Source organism: Coregonus clupeaformis, chromosome 18 (assembly GCF_020615455.1).
Source record: "Coregonus clupeaformis isolate EN_2021a chromosome 18, ASM2061545v1, whole genome shotgun sequence".
NCBI classification, from domain to species: Eukaryota; Metazoa; Chordata; class Actinopteri; order Salmoniformes; family Salmonidae; genus Coregonus; species Coregonus clupeaformis.
Genome location: NC_059209.1, coordinates 56,667,121 through 56,681,965, shown reverse-complemented (window position 1 = coordinate 56,681,965; position 14,845 = coordinate 56,667,121). Strand labels below are relative to the sequence as shown.

The following is a 14,845-nucleotide window of genomic DNA, read 5'->3' as shown; positions in this document are numbered from 1 at the left end:
TTGCTCAAGGGCACATTAACGTCATTTAGCAGACGCTCTTAGCCAGAGCGACTCACAAATTGGTGCGTTCACCCTATAGCCAGTGGGATAACCACTTTACAATTTGGGGGGGGGGGTTAGAAGGATTACTTTATCCTATCCCAGGTATTCCTTAAAGAGGTGGGGTTTCAAATGTCTCCGGAAGGTGGTGAGTGACTCCGCTGTCCTGGCGTCGTGAGGGAGCTTGTTCCAGCATTGGGGTGCCAGAGCAGCGAACAGTTTTGACTGGGCTGAGCGGGAGCTATGCTTCCGCAGAGGAAGGGGAGCCAGCAGGCCGGAGGTGGATGAACGCAATGCCCTCGTTTGGGTGTAGGGACTGATCAGAGCCTGAAGGTACAGAGGTGCCGTTCCCCTCACTGCTCCATAGGCAAGCACCATGGTCTTGTAGCGGATGCGAGCTTCAACTGGAAGCCAGTGGAGTGTGCAGAGGAGGGGGGGTGACGTGAGAGAACTTGGGAAGGTTGAACACCAGACGGGCTGCGGCATTCTGGATGAGTTGTAGGGGTTTAATGGCACAGGCAGGGAGGCCAGCCAACAGCGAGTTGCAGTAGTCCAGACGGGGAGATGACAAGTGCCTGGATTAGGACCTGTGCCGCTTCCTGTGTAAGGCAGGGTCGTACTCTCCGAATGTTGTAGAGCATGAACCTGCAGGAGCGGGTCACCGCCTTGATGTTGGCGGAGAACGACAGGGTGTTGTCCAGGGTCACGCCTAGGCTCTTCGCACTCTGGGAGGAGGACACAGCGGAGTTGTCAACCGTGATGGCGAGATCACGGAACGGGCAGTCCTTCCCGGGAGGAAGAGCAGCTCCGTCTTGCCAGGGTTCAGCTTGAGGTGGTGATCCGTCATCCATACTGATATGTCTGCCAGACATGCAGAGATGCGATTCGCCACCTGGTTATCAGAAGGGGGAAAGGAGAAGATTAGTTGTGTATCGTCAGCGTAGCAATGATAGGAAAGGCCATGTGAGGATATGACAGAGCCAAGTGACTTGGTGTATAGGGAGAAAAGGAGAGGGCCTAGAACTGAGCCCTGGGGGACACCAGTGGTGAGAGCACGTGGTGCGGAGACAGCTTCTCGCCACGCCACTTGGTAGGAGCGACCGGTCAGGTAGGACGCAATCCAGGAGTGAGCCGCGCCGGAGATGCCCAGCTCGGAGAGGGTGGAGAGGAGGATCTGATGGTTCACAGTATCAAAGGCAGCAGACAGGTCTAGAAGGACAAGAGCAGAGGAGAGAGAGTTAGCTTTAGCAGTGCGGAGAGTCTCCGTGACACAGAGAAGAGCAGTCTCAGTTGAATGACCAGTCCTGAAACCTGATTGGTTTGGATCAAGAAGGTCATTCTGAGAGAGATAGCAAGAGAGTTGGCTAAAGACGGCACGCTCAATAGTTTTGGAAAGAAAAGAAAGAAGGGATACTGGTCTGTAGTTGTTGACATCAGTGGGGTCGAGTGTTGGTTTTTTGTTTTTGAGAAGGGGAGCAACTCTCGCTCTCTTGAAGACGGAAGGGACATGGCCAGCGGTCAAGGATGAGTTGATCAGCGAGGTGAGGTAGGGGAGAAGGTCACCGGAGATGGTCTGGAGAAGGGAGGAGGGGATGGGGTCAAGCGGGCAGGTTGTTGGGCGGCCTGCAGTCACAAGTCGCAGGATTTTATCTGGAGAGAGAGGGGAGAAAGAAGTCAAAGCATAGGGTAGGGCAGTGTGAGCAGGACCAGCAGTGTCATTAGACTTAACAAACGAGGATCGGATGTCGTCAACCTTCTTTTCAAAGTGGTTGACGAAGTCATCCACAGAGAGAGGGGGGGAGGATTCAGGAGGGAGGAAAATGTGGCAAAGAGCTTCCTAGGGTTAGAGGCAGATGCTTGGAATTTAGAGTGGTAGAAGGTGGCCTTAGCAGCAGAAACAGATGAAGAAAATGTAGAGAGGAGGGAGTGAAAAGATGCCAGGTCGGCAGGGAGTTTAGTTTTCTTCCATTTCCGCTCCGCTGCCCGGAGCTCTGTTCTGTGAGCTCGCAATGAGTCATCAAGCCACGGAGCTGGAGGGGAGGACCGAGCCGGCCGGGAGGATAGGGGGACACAGAGAGTCAAAGGATGCAGAAAGGGAGGAGAGGAGGGTTGAGGAGGCAGAATCAGGAGATTGGAGGGAGAAGGATTGAGCAGAGGGAAGAGATGATAGGATGGAAGAGGAGAGAGTAGTGGGAGAGAGAGAGCGACGGTTGCGGCGGTGCATTACCATCTGTGTAGGGGCAGAGTGAGTAGTGTGGGAGGAGAGCGAGAGAGAAAAGGAAACAAAGTAGTGGTCGGAGACATGGAGGGGAGTTGCAGTGAGATTAGTAGAGGAGCAGCATCTAGTGAAGATGAGGTCAAGCGTATTGCCTGCCTTGTGAGTAGGGGGACGGTGAGAGGGTGAGGTCAAAAGAGGAGAGGAGTGGAAAGAAGGAGGCAGAGAGAAATGAGTCAAATGTGGACATAGGGAGGTTGAAATCCCCCAAAACTGTGAGGGGTGAGCCATCCTCAGGGAAGGAACTTATCAAGGCGTCAAGCTCATTGATGAACTCTCCAAGGGAACCTGGAGGGCGATAGATGACAAGGATATTAAGCTTAAATGGGCTAGTGACTGTGACAGCATGGAATTCAAATGAGGAGATAGACAGATGGGTTAGGGGAAAAACTGAGAATGTCCACTTGGGAGAGATGAGGATTCCTGTACCACCACCCCTCTGACCAGATGCTCTCGGGGTATGCGAGAACACATGGTCAGACGAGGAGAGAGCAGTAGGAGTAGCAGTGTTTTCAGTGGTGATCCATGTTTCCGTCAGCGCCAGGAAGTCGAGGGACTGGAGGTTGGCATAGGCTGGGATGAAGTCAGCTTTGTTGGCAGCAGAACGGCAGTTCCAGAGGCTGCCCGCGACCTGGAACTCCACGTGGGTGGTGCGTGCAGGGACCACCAGGTTAGAGAGGCAGCAGCCACGCGGTGTGGTGCGTTTGTGTAGCCTGTGCAGAGAGGAGAGAACAGGGATAGGCAGAGGCATAGTTGACAGGCTGTAGCAAATGGCTACAAAAATGCAGAGGAGATCGGAATGAAATGAGCTAAGCATCTGGGAGAGGAGAGAGCAGGGCCTCCCTCACCAAAAACTTCTACCTCAGAAACTAAAATTGTTTCACTGAACCACCCGAACAAAAACTCTCCCAACTTCCACCTTTAGAAATCAGAATTGTTGTGAACCACAGCGGTTCAATGTTTAAAGGAATAGACTCAACCCACTTTATTCAGCTAGCTAACTATGACACCATAGCTAACTAGCAAGCTAGCATCCAATAACAATAACACACAGTTTAGCACCAACACTTGGTCACAACAAACCACCAATAGTGTGATAACACACTAAACAGATCATTCGTGTCTGTGTCAAGTTCCTTTCATGACGCAGCAATGATTAGACGTTGGCTAGCTAGGACAAGTATATTGTATTTAGCTACTACCGTACAGTTAGCTGGTCGTGTTGGGTAGCTAGCAATGGCCACTGTGTTGACTTTGTTTGAAGAACGGCTAGCTAGCTAGCTCGTGCTACACCCGGCACACAATGGCTACTGTGTTGACTCTGACTCTGTTCGAAAAACGGCTAGTTAGCTCGCCGTGCTACAGCCGGCACGGCCGAAGACACTGCCAAGACACACCAATAGTGTGATAACACACTAAACAGATCATTCGTGTCTGTGTCAAGTTCCTTTCATGACGCAGCAATGATTAAACGTTGGCTAGCTAGGACAAGTATATTGTAGTTAGCTACTACAGTACAGTTAGCTGGTCGTGTTGGGTAGCTAGCAATGGCCACTGTGTTGACTTTGTTTGAAGAACGGCTAGCTAGCTAGATTCGTGCTACACCCGGCACACAATGGCTACTGTGTTGACTCTGACTCTGTTCGAAAAACAGCTAGTTAGCTCGCTTCGTGCTACAGCCGGCACGGCCGAAGACACTGCCAAGACACAGTAACTACCCACAACAACCCACGATGCCTAGCTATGACGCCGTAGCTAACTAGCAAGCTAGCATCCATTAACACACAATTTAGCACCAATACTTGGTTACAACAAACTGCCAAGAGTGTGTTAGCACACTCATAATAGCACACGCATAATAGCACACGCATAATAGAGAGACGTGATCGTATACAAATGTAAGCAAGATTTGAAGTATTATATCTGTTTGGGCTTGTTGCGGTCAATTTGCAATCCACAAATGATATGTAATTTTGTTCCGCCCTCGACCATCCGCTCAAGAAAAAAATCAACCCGCGGCTGAATCTAGTTGATGATCTCTGCCCTATGAGATCCGGAGCGGAGCCTGCTGGTTTTCTGTTCTACCTGATAATTAATTGCACCCATCTGGTGTCCCAGGTCTAAATCAGTCCCTGATTAGAGGGGAACAATGAAAAAATGCAGTAGGTGAGACTTTCTTGTCCCAAGTGGCAGCTGGCCTTATCATGAACAGCCGTAGCTGAAGCTAACTTTTGGACCAGAACAAGTAATCTATAGATTTCTTTACTAGCCAATCCAATCCCAGTAAAGGTGAGACATCTAATCTGATACATTGTTATAACATATTCATTACTGTCAGTTGGCATCTGGTTAATGTAGAAACGTATCAAATTTGCATGTAGGTGAGTTTCTCAATGTTCTCATCTCAGGGATTGTATGGGGCTCCAACTGCAGCTGTATTTGGCTGTCCTCCCTTCAAGGCCCTATGTGGTTGTAAAATTATCCCGTCACCAGACAGACATTAGATCTGTTTGGGCTCACTAGCAGGGACGGCCTGTTCAATAGGGCGATATGGGCGACGCACTGCCAAACGGGAAAAGGAAGGGATTTTTTTTCTAATCAATTATATCACGGCAACAGTAGTTATCAGTGTTGTAATCTATACGTCTGATCTGCCACAGTGCCACACTGCCACTAAATGTCGAATCAGGCTAAAGTCGTGCTTCAAATGGCTCCACCCCCCTTTTGGGGGCGATTTCAGTCAGATTGAAAATCGCCCAGAACTTCTGTCATAGACTCCCATGTAAAATCTATTTTTTTCAAATTTCAGAGCCTTCAATACAATCTCAATGGGTGTCTGTGGGCTTGCACTTACGCTTTCGTCATACGTTACGTAACCATGAACGTAACTGAGAAAAGAGTGGATTGTTTGAAAGAAGTTCCTTTTTGTCGGCGAACAAATGAAGATAAATTGGCAACGAAACAATTAGGACCTCCCAGACCAAATTTAATAACTCAACAGGTTTCTACTAAAGGCGGAAAGTCCTACACCCGAGGATTTTCCAAAAATTGGTACGAACGAAAAAGACATTGCCACTCACTCAACTGGATGACGAGGGATACAGGCTAGCTGTCCGCCGCCACAACGATGAGGTTAGTGTTGATAATCACAAGTTTACTGGATGTGGATATGGTGTAATAAAGGCAGTTTATTCAGAGGTAAATATATCTGGAATCGCGTTCACGGACCCGTTCGTCAAACTCTTAGGGAGCTATAAATTAAGCCCCATTACTTACCATATCAGATAAGAGAAATTGCTGCAGCTACATATATTTTACATCCTGGCCCTACATAGTTCACTATTTGCATCACTTACCAAAATATTACATGTGGTCATATATGCTTGGAAAGTGGAGATGCCATAGAACGTCAAAAAAGTAAACATTGCTGGAGACACATTGCCGTTTTGGAGAAGACATCGCGTTTGCTAGCGAAGAGATTTGTTGTGGCAAATGAACTTGGGCTGGGAATTGCCAGGAACCTCACGATAAGATATATGCATCAGCATTGCGAGTCTCATGATTCTATACGTATTGCGATTCGATACTGTGATTTTATTGCGCACCATATGTCTGTTGCAGAGGGATCAGAAAGCCATGAGAACGAAGTTTTGATCAGTCATGGAAATAAAAGTGCTGAAAACAAATTGGCTCCCAATGTGAAAAGATTGAGAACAAGCTATGAAGGAACAATAATGGTGTTTTGGTGCAGGTACAGCCAACTAGCGCTAAAATATTGCGATATTGTCAATACAGTATATCGTAAAGTATCACTATGTAACTCGATTTCTTTCACCCCAATCCATCAAATTAACGGTAAATAACTGAATTGTTTGCCCCACATTTAGCTAAGATGATTAGCTAGCCAGCTAAAATGTTTTAGTTAGTTAGCAGTCGCATCTACAATAGTTTACTGTCAATAACATGTCTCCAAAAATGACGTGGTGTCTCCAATTGTGTTGACATTTTACAATTGCAATGCGCATCCATGAGTATCCACTTTCTGTAGCTCAGCTGGTAGAGCATGGTGCTTGTAACGCCAAGGTAGTGGGTTCGATCCCCGGGACCACCCATACACAAAAATGTATGCACGCATGACTGTAAGTCGCTTTGGATAAAAGCGTCTGCTAAATGGCATTTATTATTATTATTATTATTATTATTATTATTATTATCTGAAGAGAGCCCCGAAACATTGTGTGCAGACATTTTATGCAATAAATGAAGTAGGTTCAATCTAGTAGTTCTGATCTTCTGATTGGTCCTGATGAGTTGGGCGAGCTCCCCTGCAGGCTACTGTCACTGTTGCATTGGCTCTGAGTCGGGTTCTCTGTCTTCAAATGTTCAGCCTAAGAGAGGGGATTTTTGTGTGTGTGTGTGTGTGTGTGTGTTTAACAGTGATGATGTGTGTGTGTGTGTGTGTGTTTAACAGTGATGATGTGTGTGTGTGTGTGTTTGTGTGTGTGTGTGTCCTCAGAGCAAGAACTCGTGAGTTGGAAGAACTGAGAGGCCTATGGCGTGGGTGTTGTCCTTGGCCACCTGCTGACAAGGCTGACAAGATAGGACCCTTTTGTCCATTGTTATTGGATAGGAACAGAACTTATAACCAGCTCCTGACCTAAATAGATCTTAGCACAACATTTTACTCAACATATCATATTCCATATTCACTATAACAAATATATTTACTACGACATTAGCAAGAACCGCCACATCCTCAGCCGGCTAATCCAGTGTGTGAAGTTTTGCGGAGTGTTTGAGTTAGCTTTGCGAGGCAAAGATGAAACTGAGGGCTCCACCAACCCTGGTAAGCCAACACTTTTGAGATCAGTCAATAAATGCTTCTGGTATTGACTTATATGCTGCCCCTGTCTTCATGTTGTTGCTGGACATTATCTTTTTTTAAATGTGTGTAGGTCACCTAAATCATCAGAAAAATTGCCCCTCCTGAGAATTTTTTCAGGAGCCGCCACTGCTCACTAGTCTTAAACAGATGGCAGGGTGCAGCCGGCCTGCAAGCTAAACAATGGCTTAAGACAACAGACAAGGAGCTCAGTCAGCAGAAATCTCCCCGGGAATCTCTTCAGCAACTTAATGAGCGTAATGACTAGAGACCTGACGCCTGCTAGGTGATATGGATACATGAAAGGAAGTGCTTTTGTCCTACTGCACTGTCACTGGCTGTCATCAAATCAAATGTATTGGTCACATACACATGGTTAGCAGATGTTTTTGCGAGTGTAGCGAAATGCTTGTGCTTCTAGTTCCGACAGTGCAGCAATATCTAGCAAGTAATTTCTAACAGTTCCACAACAAAAACCTAATACACACAAATCTAAGTAAAGGAATGGAATAAGAATATATAAATATATGGATGAGCAATGTCATCATCAGAGCGGCATAGGCTAAGATACAATAGATAGTATATAATACAGTATATACATATTAGATGGGTAATGCAAGATATGTAAACATTATTAAGATAGTATATAATACAGTATATACATATGAGATGGGTGAAGCAAGATATGTAAACATTATTAAAATGTTATATTAAAGTGACTAGTGTTCCATTTATTAAAGTGGCCAGTGATTTTCAAGTCTGTATGTAGGCAGCAGCCTTTCTGTGCTAGTGATGGCTGTTTAACAGTCTGATGGCCTTGAGATAGAAGCAGTTTTTCAGTCTCTCAGGTCCCAGCTTTGATGCACCAGTACTGACCTCGCCTTCTGGATGATAGCGGGGTGAACAGGCAGTTGCTCGGGTGGTAGTTGTCCTTGATTATATTGTTGGCCTTCATGTGACATCGGGTGCTATAGGTGTCATGGAGGGCAGGTAGTTTGCCCCCTGTGATGCGTTGTGCAGACCGCACCACCTTCTGGAGAGCCCTGCAGTTGGGGGCGGTGCAGTTGCCGTACCAGGCGGTGATGAGGCAGTTGCGCCTTCTTCACCACACTGTGTGGGTGGACCATTTCAGTTTGTCAGTGATATGTACGCAGAGGAACCTAAAACTTTCCACCTTCTCCACTGCTGTCCTGTCGATGTGGATAGGGGGGTACTCCCTCTGCTGTTTCCTGAAGTCCACAATCATCTCCTTTGTTTTGTTGACGTTGAGTGAGAGGTTATTTTCCTGACACCACACTCCGAGAGCCCTCACCTCCTCCCTGTAGGCTGTCTCATCGTTGTTGGTAATCAAGCCTACTACTGTTGTGTCATCTGAAAACTTGATGATTAAGTTGGAGGCGTGCATGGATCCTTGACTAGTCTCTCAAAGCACTTCATGATGACAGAAGTGAGTGCTACGGGGCGATAGTCATTTAGTTCAGTTACCTTTGCATTCTTGGGTACAGGAACAATGGTGGCCATCTTGAAGCATGTGGGGACAGCAGACTGGGATAGGGAGAGATTGAATATGTCCGTAAACACACCAGCCAGCTGGTCTGCGCATGCTCTGAGGACGCGGCTAGGAACGCCGTCTGGGCCGGCAGCCTTGTGAGGGTTAACACGTTTAAATATCTTACTCACGTAGGCCACGGAGAAGGAGAGCCCACAGTCCTTGGTAGCTGGCTGCGTCGGTAGCACTGTGTTATCCTCAAAGCGGGCAAAGAACTTGTTTAGCTTGTCTGGCAGCAAGACGTCGGTGTCCGCGACGTGGCTGGTTTTCCTATTGTAGTCCGTGATTGTCTGTAGACCCTGCCACATGTAATGTATCTAACATCTACTCAAGCCCATTTATTTGTTTGTGTGACATTTGATTGATACAATGTAATACTATCTCTAAATGTGACAATTTGCTTTGAGTAACTGAGCAATATTTGTTTAATTATTAAAAGACCCACTGGGCACACACTGGTTGAACCAACGTGGAATAGACATTAAATTGATGTCTGTGCCCATTGGGGATAAAGGATACTGGTTTCTACTAAGACCTTATAAATTCAAATGAAACCTGAATCCACTTCTTCATTCCCCTCCCAGTCCCACCCTTATAATCCATTCAATAGCAGTCAGCTTGGACTGACAGCCTAACCCTCTCACCTTCCTTGCTTCCAGCTCAACCCTGCATGATCTGCCAAATGGGAGCCAACCCACTCTAAATGATGAAGTGGTGTCATTTGTTGCTTAACATGGGATAGTCTCTACATTTATGCATTATTCAAACCTACTACATGTGCCCATCCAACTTGGGACTGCAGTGCATATCTAATTTAAAATGACCATGGATGGAATTAATTTGCCATGGGGGGAAAATGAACAGAACAAAAGTAATAATTATATATTTCAAAGGCTGTAAGGGTTATTTCCCTTGTTGCCCGGTAAATGTATTTCGAACATACACAGGAACATGTGTTTTAGTCAATGTTTGCTATCTTAAAATCTATACAATCAATGATTTTTATGTTTTTTTCTAACAGGAAATGGCTGGGTGTGTGTATCTGGTCATGGAGGTAAGATGAAGTCTGGTTTACTTTATGTATAGGCTACTGTACATATGGATTAATAGTGGTTGTAGAAAGATACAATCAAATTAGAGCTAATGAAATGTTCCATTCTTCTCTGCTCCCAGTACTGCAATGGAGGAGACTTGGCAGAATACCTCCACTGTGAGTATACTGTCACCTCACAAACAGAGCTTTGACAAATGTGTCTCTCTTCTTAACTCATGTTTGAACTTCAAAGGGCATTGAAGCATATTAACATCTTAAGCATTCTAACATCTTAATTGTGATTGTACTGTAGATGTTGCTGGTGCCTGTATTGGTAATTATGGTTATTGCTTAGAGTGAAGAACCAAACACCATTGGCTAGTGTGAAACAGGTCAAACAAAGACCTGCTTACTTGTGGAAAGATTTGGTTGCAGGTTATTGTGGTAAGCTATTGTTATAGTTATAGTAAATTACATCTACGAGAGGCTTTGTTGAGGATTTTGTTGAGTACTTTTATTTTGAAAGAACATGAAAAGTAGAACAAATAATCATCTTTGGGCAACACAATATGACATATCATTTAGATGTGGGTTACATGCTGACACAATGCCTAGGCCTGTACAACAAATACTTAAAGAGCTTGGTCCAAATAAAGCCCAACATACAGAACAGGATTTTTTGTGATTAACACCAAAAGGAACGTCTCCCTACACCCACTAAAAAAACACAAGGCCACTAAAAAATATCTCTCCTTCACACACTGACCTAGAGTAACATAACAATATTGGGCAATGAAAATAACTCCCTATTCTGCCTGCTGTCTCATAGCCAAAATTGACAATAATCCCCCTACTGACACCATCATAAATCCACAGAATAAAATAAATTCTCTCCTCTCATACTCTTAGCAGAATATCAACTGACAATACTCTCCTCCTTCTATTACACTCTCTCCCCTGAGATACGGTGACTGGACCGAGAGCATACAGATCTCTCATTTACTAAATTTACCATGTGTGCGTAGGTCGATGAGTCTATTTAAAGATCGAAGGCCTGCTGTGGCCTGATTTTGCTATCATGCAAGCGTGTCTTGTTTTGTAGACAAGACATTCGCCTGACTCTCCTGTGCTTGCCCGCCCTTGCCATTAGGTTGGCATATCCAACACCCAGACACGCCTTGCAAGGCTCATGTAGTACCGACATGACCTCATCCATCTTGCGCTGACTTATCTCCTCTCCTCCAGTGGAAAAACACAGCCACTAAAAATACAGCCGAGGTGCTTGAGGGATTAGGGTGTCAGTTAGTTATACCTGTCCTTTACACATTTTGGAAGCAGTTCCTATAGCTAGCTATATACAGTGCTATGAAAAAGTATTTGCCCCCTTTCTAATTTTCTCTACTTTTGCATATTTGTGATACTGACTGTTATCAGATCTTCAACCAAAACCTAATATTAGATAAAGGGAACATAAGTGAACAAATAACACAACAATTACATATTTATTACATAAACAAAGTTATGCAACACCCAATTCCCCTGTGTGAAAAAGTAATTGCCCCCTTACACTCAATAACTGGTTGTGCCACCTTTAGCTGCAATGACTCCAACCAAATGCTTCCTGTAGTTGTTGATCAGTCTCTCACGACGCTGTGGAGGAATTTTGGCCCACTCTTCCATGCAGAACTGCTTTAACTCAGTGACGTGTGGGTTTTCAAGCATGAACTGCTCGTTTCAAGTCCTGCTACAACATCTCAATTGGGATTAGGTCTGGGACCCATCTCTTCCAAAAAGTTGACTCAAGTTTGCCAAAAAGCACCTGGATGATCATCAAGACTCTTGGAAGAACGTTCTATGGACAGATGATTCAAAAGTATAATTTTTTGGACGACATGGTTCCAGTAATGCCCGGCGAAAACCAAACTCTACATTCCACAGTAAGAACATCATACCAAAGGTCAAGGATGGTGGTGGTGGTGTGATGGTTTGGGGATGCTTTGCTGCCTCAGGACCTGGACGACTTGCCTTAATAGAAGGAACCATGAATTCTGCTCTGTATCAGAGAATTCTACAGGAGAATGTCAGACCATCCGTCTGTGAGCTGAAGCTGAAGCGCAGCTGGGTCATGCAGCAAGACAATGATCGAAAACACACAATCAAGTCTACATGAAAACTGCTAAAAAGCAACAAATTGGAAGTTTTGGAATGGCCTAGTCAAAGTCCAGACCTAATCCCAATTGAGATGTTGTGGCAGGACTTGAAACGAGCAGTTCATGCTTGAAAACCCACACGTCACTGAGTTAAAGCAGTTCTGCATGGAAGAGTGGGCCAAAATTCCTCCACAGCGTCGTGAGAGACTGATCAACAACTACAGGAAGCATTTGGTTTGAGTCATTGCAGTTATTGAGTGTAAGGGGGCAATTACTTTTTCACACAGGGGAATTGGGTGTTGCATAACTTTGTTTATGAAATAAATATGTAATTGTTGTGTTATTTGTTCACTTATGTTCCATTTATCTAATATTAGGTTTTGGTTGAAGATCTGATGACATTCAGTATCACAAATATACAAAAGTAGAGAAAATTAGAAAGGGGGCAAATACTTTTTCATAGCACTGTATTAGTAGCCATACCACTGTCAAATCTCATGACCCTTGTTCTACTAACTTTATTTCCCATGTATGTTCTCCTGTTTGGCCTCTCACATGACTGCAGCTAAGGCTACTCTGAGTGAGGACACCATCCGGGTCTTCCTCCAGCAGATAGCTGGGGCCATGAAAGTGCTGAAAGAAAAGGGCATCCTCCACAGAGACCTCAAACCTCAGAACATCCTTCTCTGTCACCATGAGGGACGCAAGTCCAGCCCCAACAACACCTGCATCAAGATAGGTGTGTGTTTTGGGAGGTTTTTGGTAATATACTGTACATTAAGTACACAAAAGAGATGCTGGACAGTTTTTGCTGCAGGGTGTGGATGGGGGGTTGGGAAGTGATTTGTTTGTTGATCAATGGCGGTTAGTTGTCATATTGCCACATACAGGATACAGCTACACTAGTCTCTTAAATCATTCACTTGGAAAGAGTTCAACATTTAGCCTCCAGTTGTCCTCTTCTGAAAGAAAGAAACATTTCTGATCATGGGTTTAGAGAATGAAAATTAGTGAAAATAAGTGTTTTGAGATGTGTTTTTGGCTGACGATTTTGCCCTCTCTCCAGCTGATTTTGGCTTTGCACGTCACCTCCAGTGTAACGCTATGGCAGCCACTCTGTGTGGTTCTCCAATGTATATGGTGAGAAACTCCTACTGCCCATACACGTATACATCCTAACCCACCTTATGGTGAAATACTGTAAATGTGACCCTAACCCACTGTGCTGTGTCTGTCTGTGCTCAGGCCCCGGAGGTGATCATGTCCCAGAACTATGATGCCAAAGCTGATCTGTGGAGCATAGGAACCATAGTGTACCAGTGTTTAACTGGGAAAGCTCCGTTTCAGGTGAGTGATAATCAGACACACTCACAATTTTAGGAAACAAGATAATGTTTATAGTTTCATGACTTACTAATGCTAATCTAAAATGTTTTCTAAAATCTCTGAATGCTCTTGCATAAGAAACTTCTAATAGGCCTTTTACGATTTATAATGCCTTTTGGAACAGGCTGATTACCCTGGTACATGTTATATTATGAAAGAACTGACCATAGATCATATATAATATATCTATTAGCATAAAGTATGACAACACATCACAAGCCTGTGATAAACAGCATGTGCACACACACATCACACTGAGTGGCTCTCCATCTGTTCCCCTGCTGTTATGTTACTCCTGGGGGTCTGAACAGTGTGTCCACTTGTTCCGAAAGATCCCTATTTATGAACAGCCAGGCTGCCAGGTGGATGAGGAAATGGCTGAGACCAGGGTAAACATTGTTTCACAACAGCCAGGGCAGGCAGGGGGCTTATCACCCTACCGTCCAGGAGGCCACTCTATGCGGTGTACTGTGGCATACGTAGTTAGGGTTGATTGATGCTGTGCTGAATCATGTTTTGAAAGAGTTCTAGAGAGCTGTCAGCAAGTTTGCCAAGCGAAAATAGTTTGTCTTATGTTCATGTCTCCTTGAAAGGTTAAATGATCTGCCTGTTTATTAGGAAGTCAGTAATGATTTAGCTGTAGGTTGAAGCTGTCTGCAATTCGAAGATTTTAACCTTTGTACTTGGTATAGGGCTATTCCTGCATTAGATTATTTGAATAGCAATTACCCAGAGAGAAGCATGCCAGGACAGGCCACTGAGTTCAGAGCAGACAGGGTCAGTGGCAGGGTGATCATGTAATGCTGTAGTGTTCACTTAGACTGTCCATGTCACCTGGTTTTAGTTGACAGGTCCTAAACATCCAGTGTACAACCAACCACAAGAGACAAGCGTTTTTTTAAAGAGAACTCATAAAATTACAACTTGTATGTCCTCTGATCCGATGTATTGACTGTTGATTTCTTAAAGGCAATTTTCTTTATAGCAATTTTTTTTTTAATTCATCATTTCATTTTGCGGCAAAGCATTAAACGATTCATTAAAAAAAGTGATTGCATGGGAACAGGTGTGTGTTCCAGCTGTAACAGACAGTTACAGACAGGATGTGTGTGTGTCCTGTGTTGTGTGTTTGTCATGCAGGCCAGTAGCCCCCAGGAGCTGCGTCTCTTCTATGAGAGAAACAGGGACCTCCAGCCCAGGTTAGTAGTGAGACCTGCAGGCCTCTGCTCTGAGAATCCACACACAAACAGGATTAGGTGTGACTGATCGAGGATAGCATAAACAGGCAGATCTGTTTTATCTGTCTAATCAGCTTACTGACAGATGACTTTAGATAACCCTGTAATACTGACAGAAACTTTAGGTAACCATATAATGTGCAGTCACCTCCAAAATGATTGGCACCCTTGATAAAGATGAGCAAAAAAGGCTCTATAAAATAAATAATACAAATACCGAGCTATATTGTATGCTCCAAAAAATAGGAAAATTATATTATTTTATACTAAAGTGTAATTCAGAGTCCACAGGC

At 44.6% G+C, this 14,845-nt stretch overlaps 1 protein-coding gene across 4 annotated transcripts in view; it reads left to right on the top strand.

Moving 5' to 3' along the window:
* LOC121550251 (serine/threonine-protein kinase ULK1) overlaps nt 1-14,845 on the top strand; it is a 36,593-nt gene that overhangs the window by 2,972 nt on the left and 18,776 nt on the right. For all 4 annotated transcript variants that reach the window (XM_041862428.1, XM_041862427.1, XM_041862426.1 and 1 more), the window contains exons 4-9: nt 9,767-9,799; nt 9,919-9,955; nt 12,494-12,667; nt 12,995-13,068; nt 13,174-13,275; nt 14,455-14,513. In XM_041862428.1, the coding sequence (XP_041718362.1) occupies nt 9,767-9,799; nt 9,919-9,955; nt 12,494-12,667; nt 12,995-13,068; nt 13,174-13,275; nt 14,455-14,513 (479 nt within the window). The remainder of the gene's footprint in view (nt 1-9,766; nt 9,800-9,918; nt 9,956-12,493; nt 12,668-12,994; nt 13,069-13,173; nt 13,276-14,454; nt 14,514-14,845) is intronic.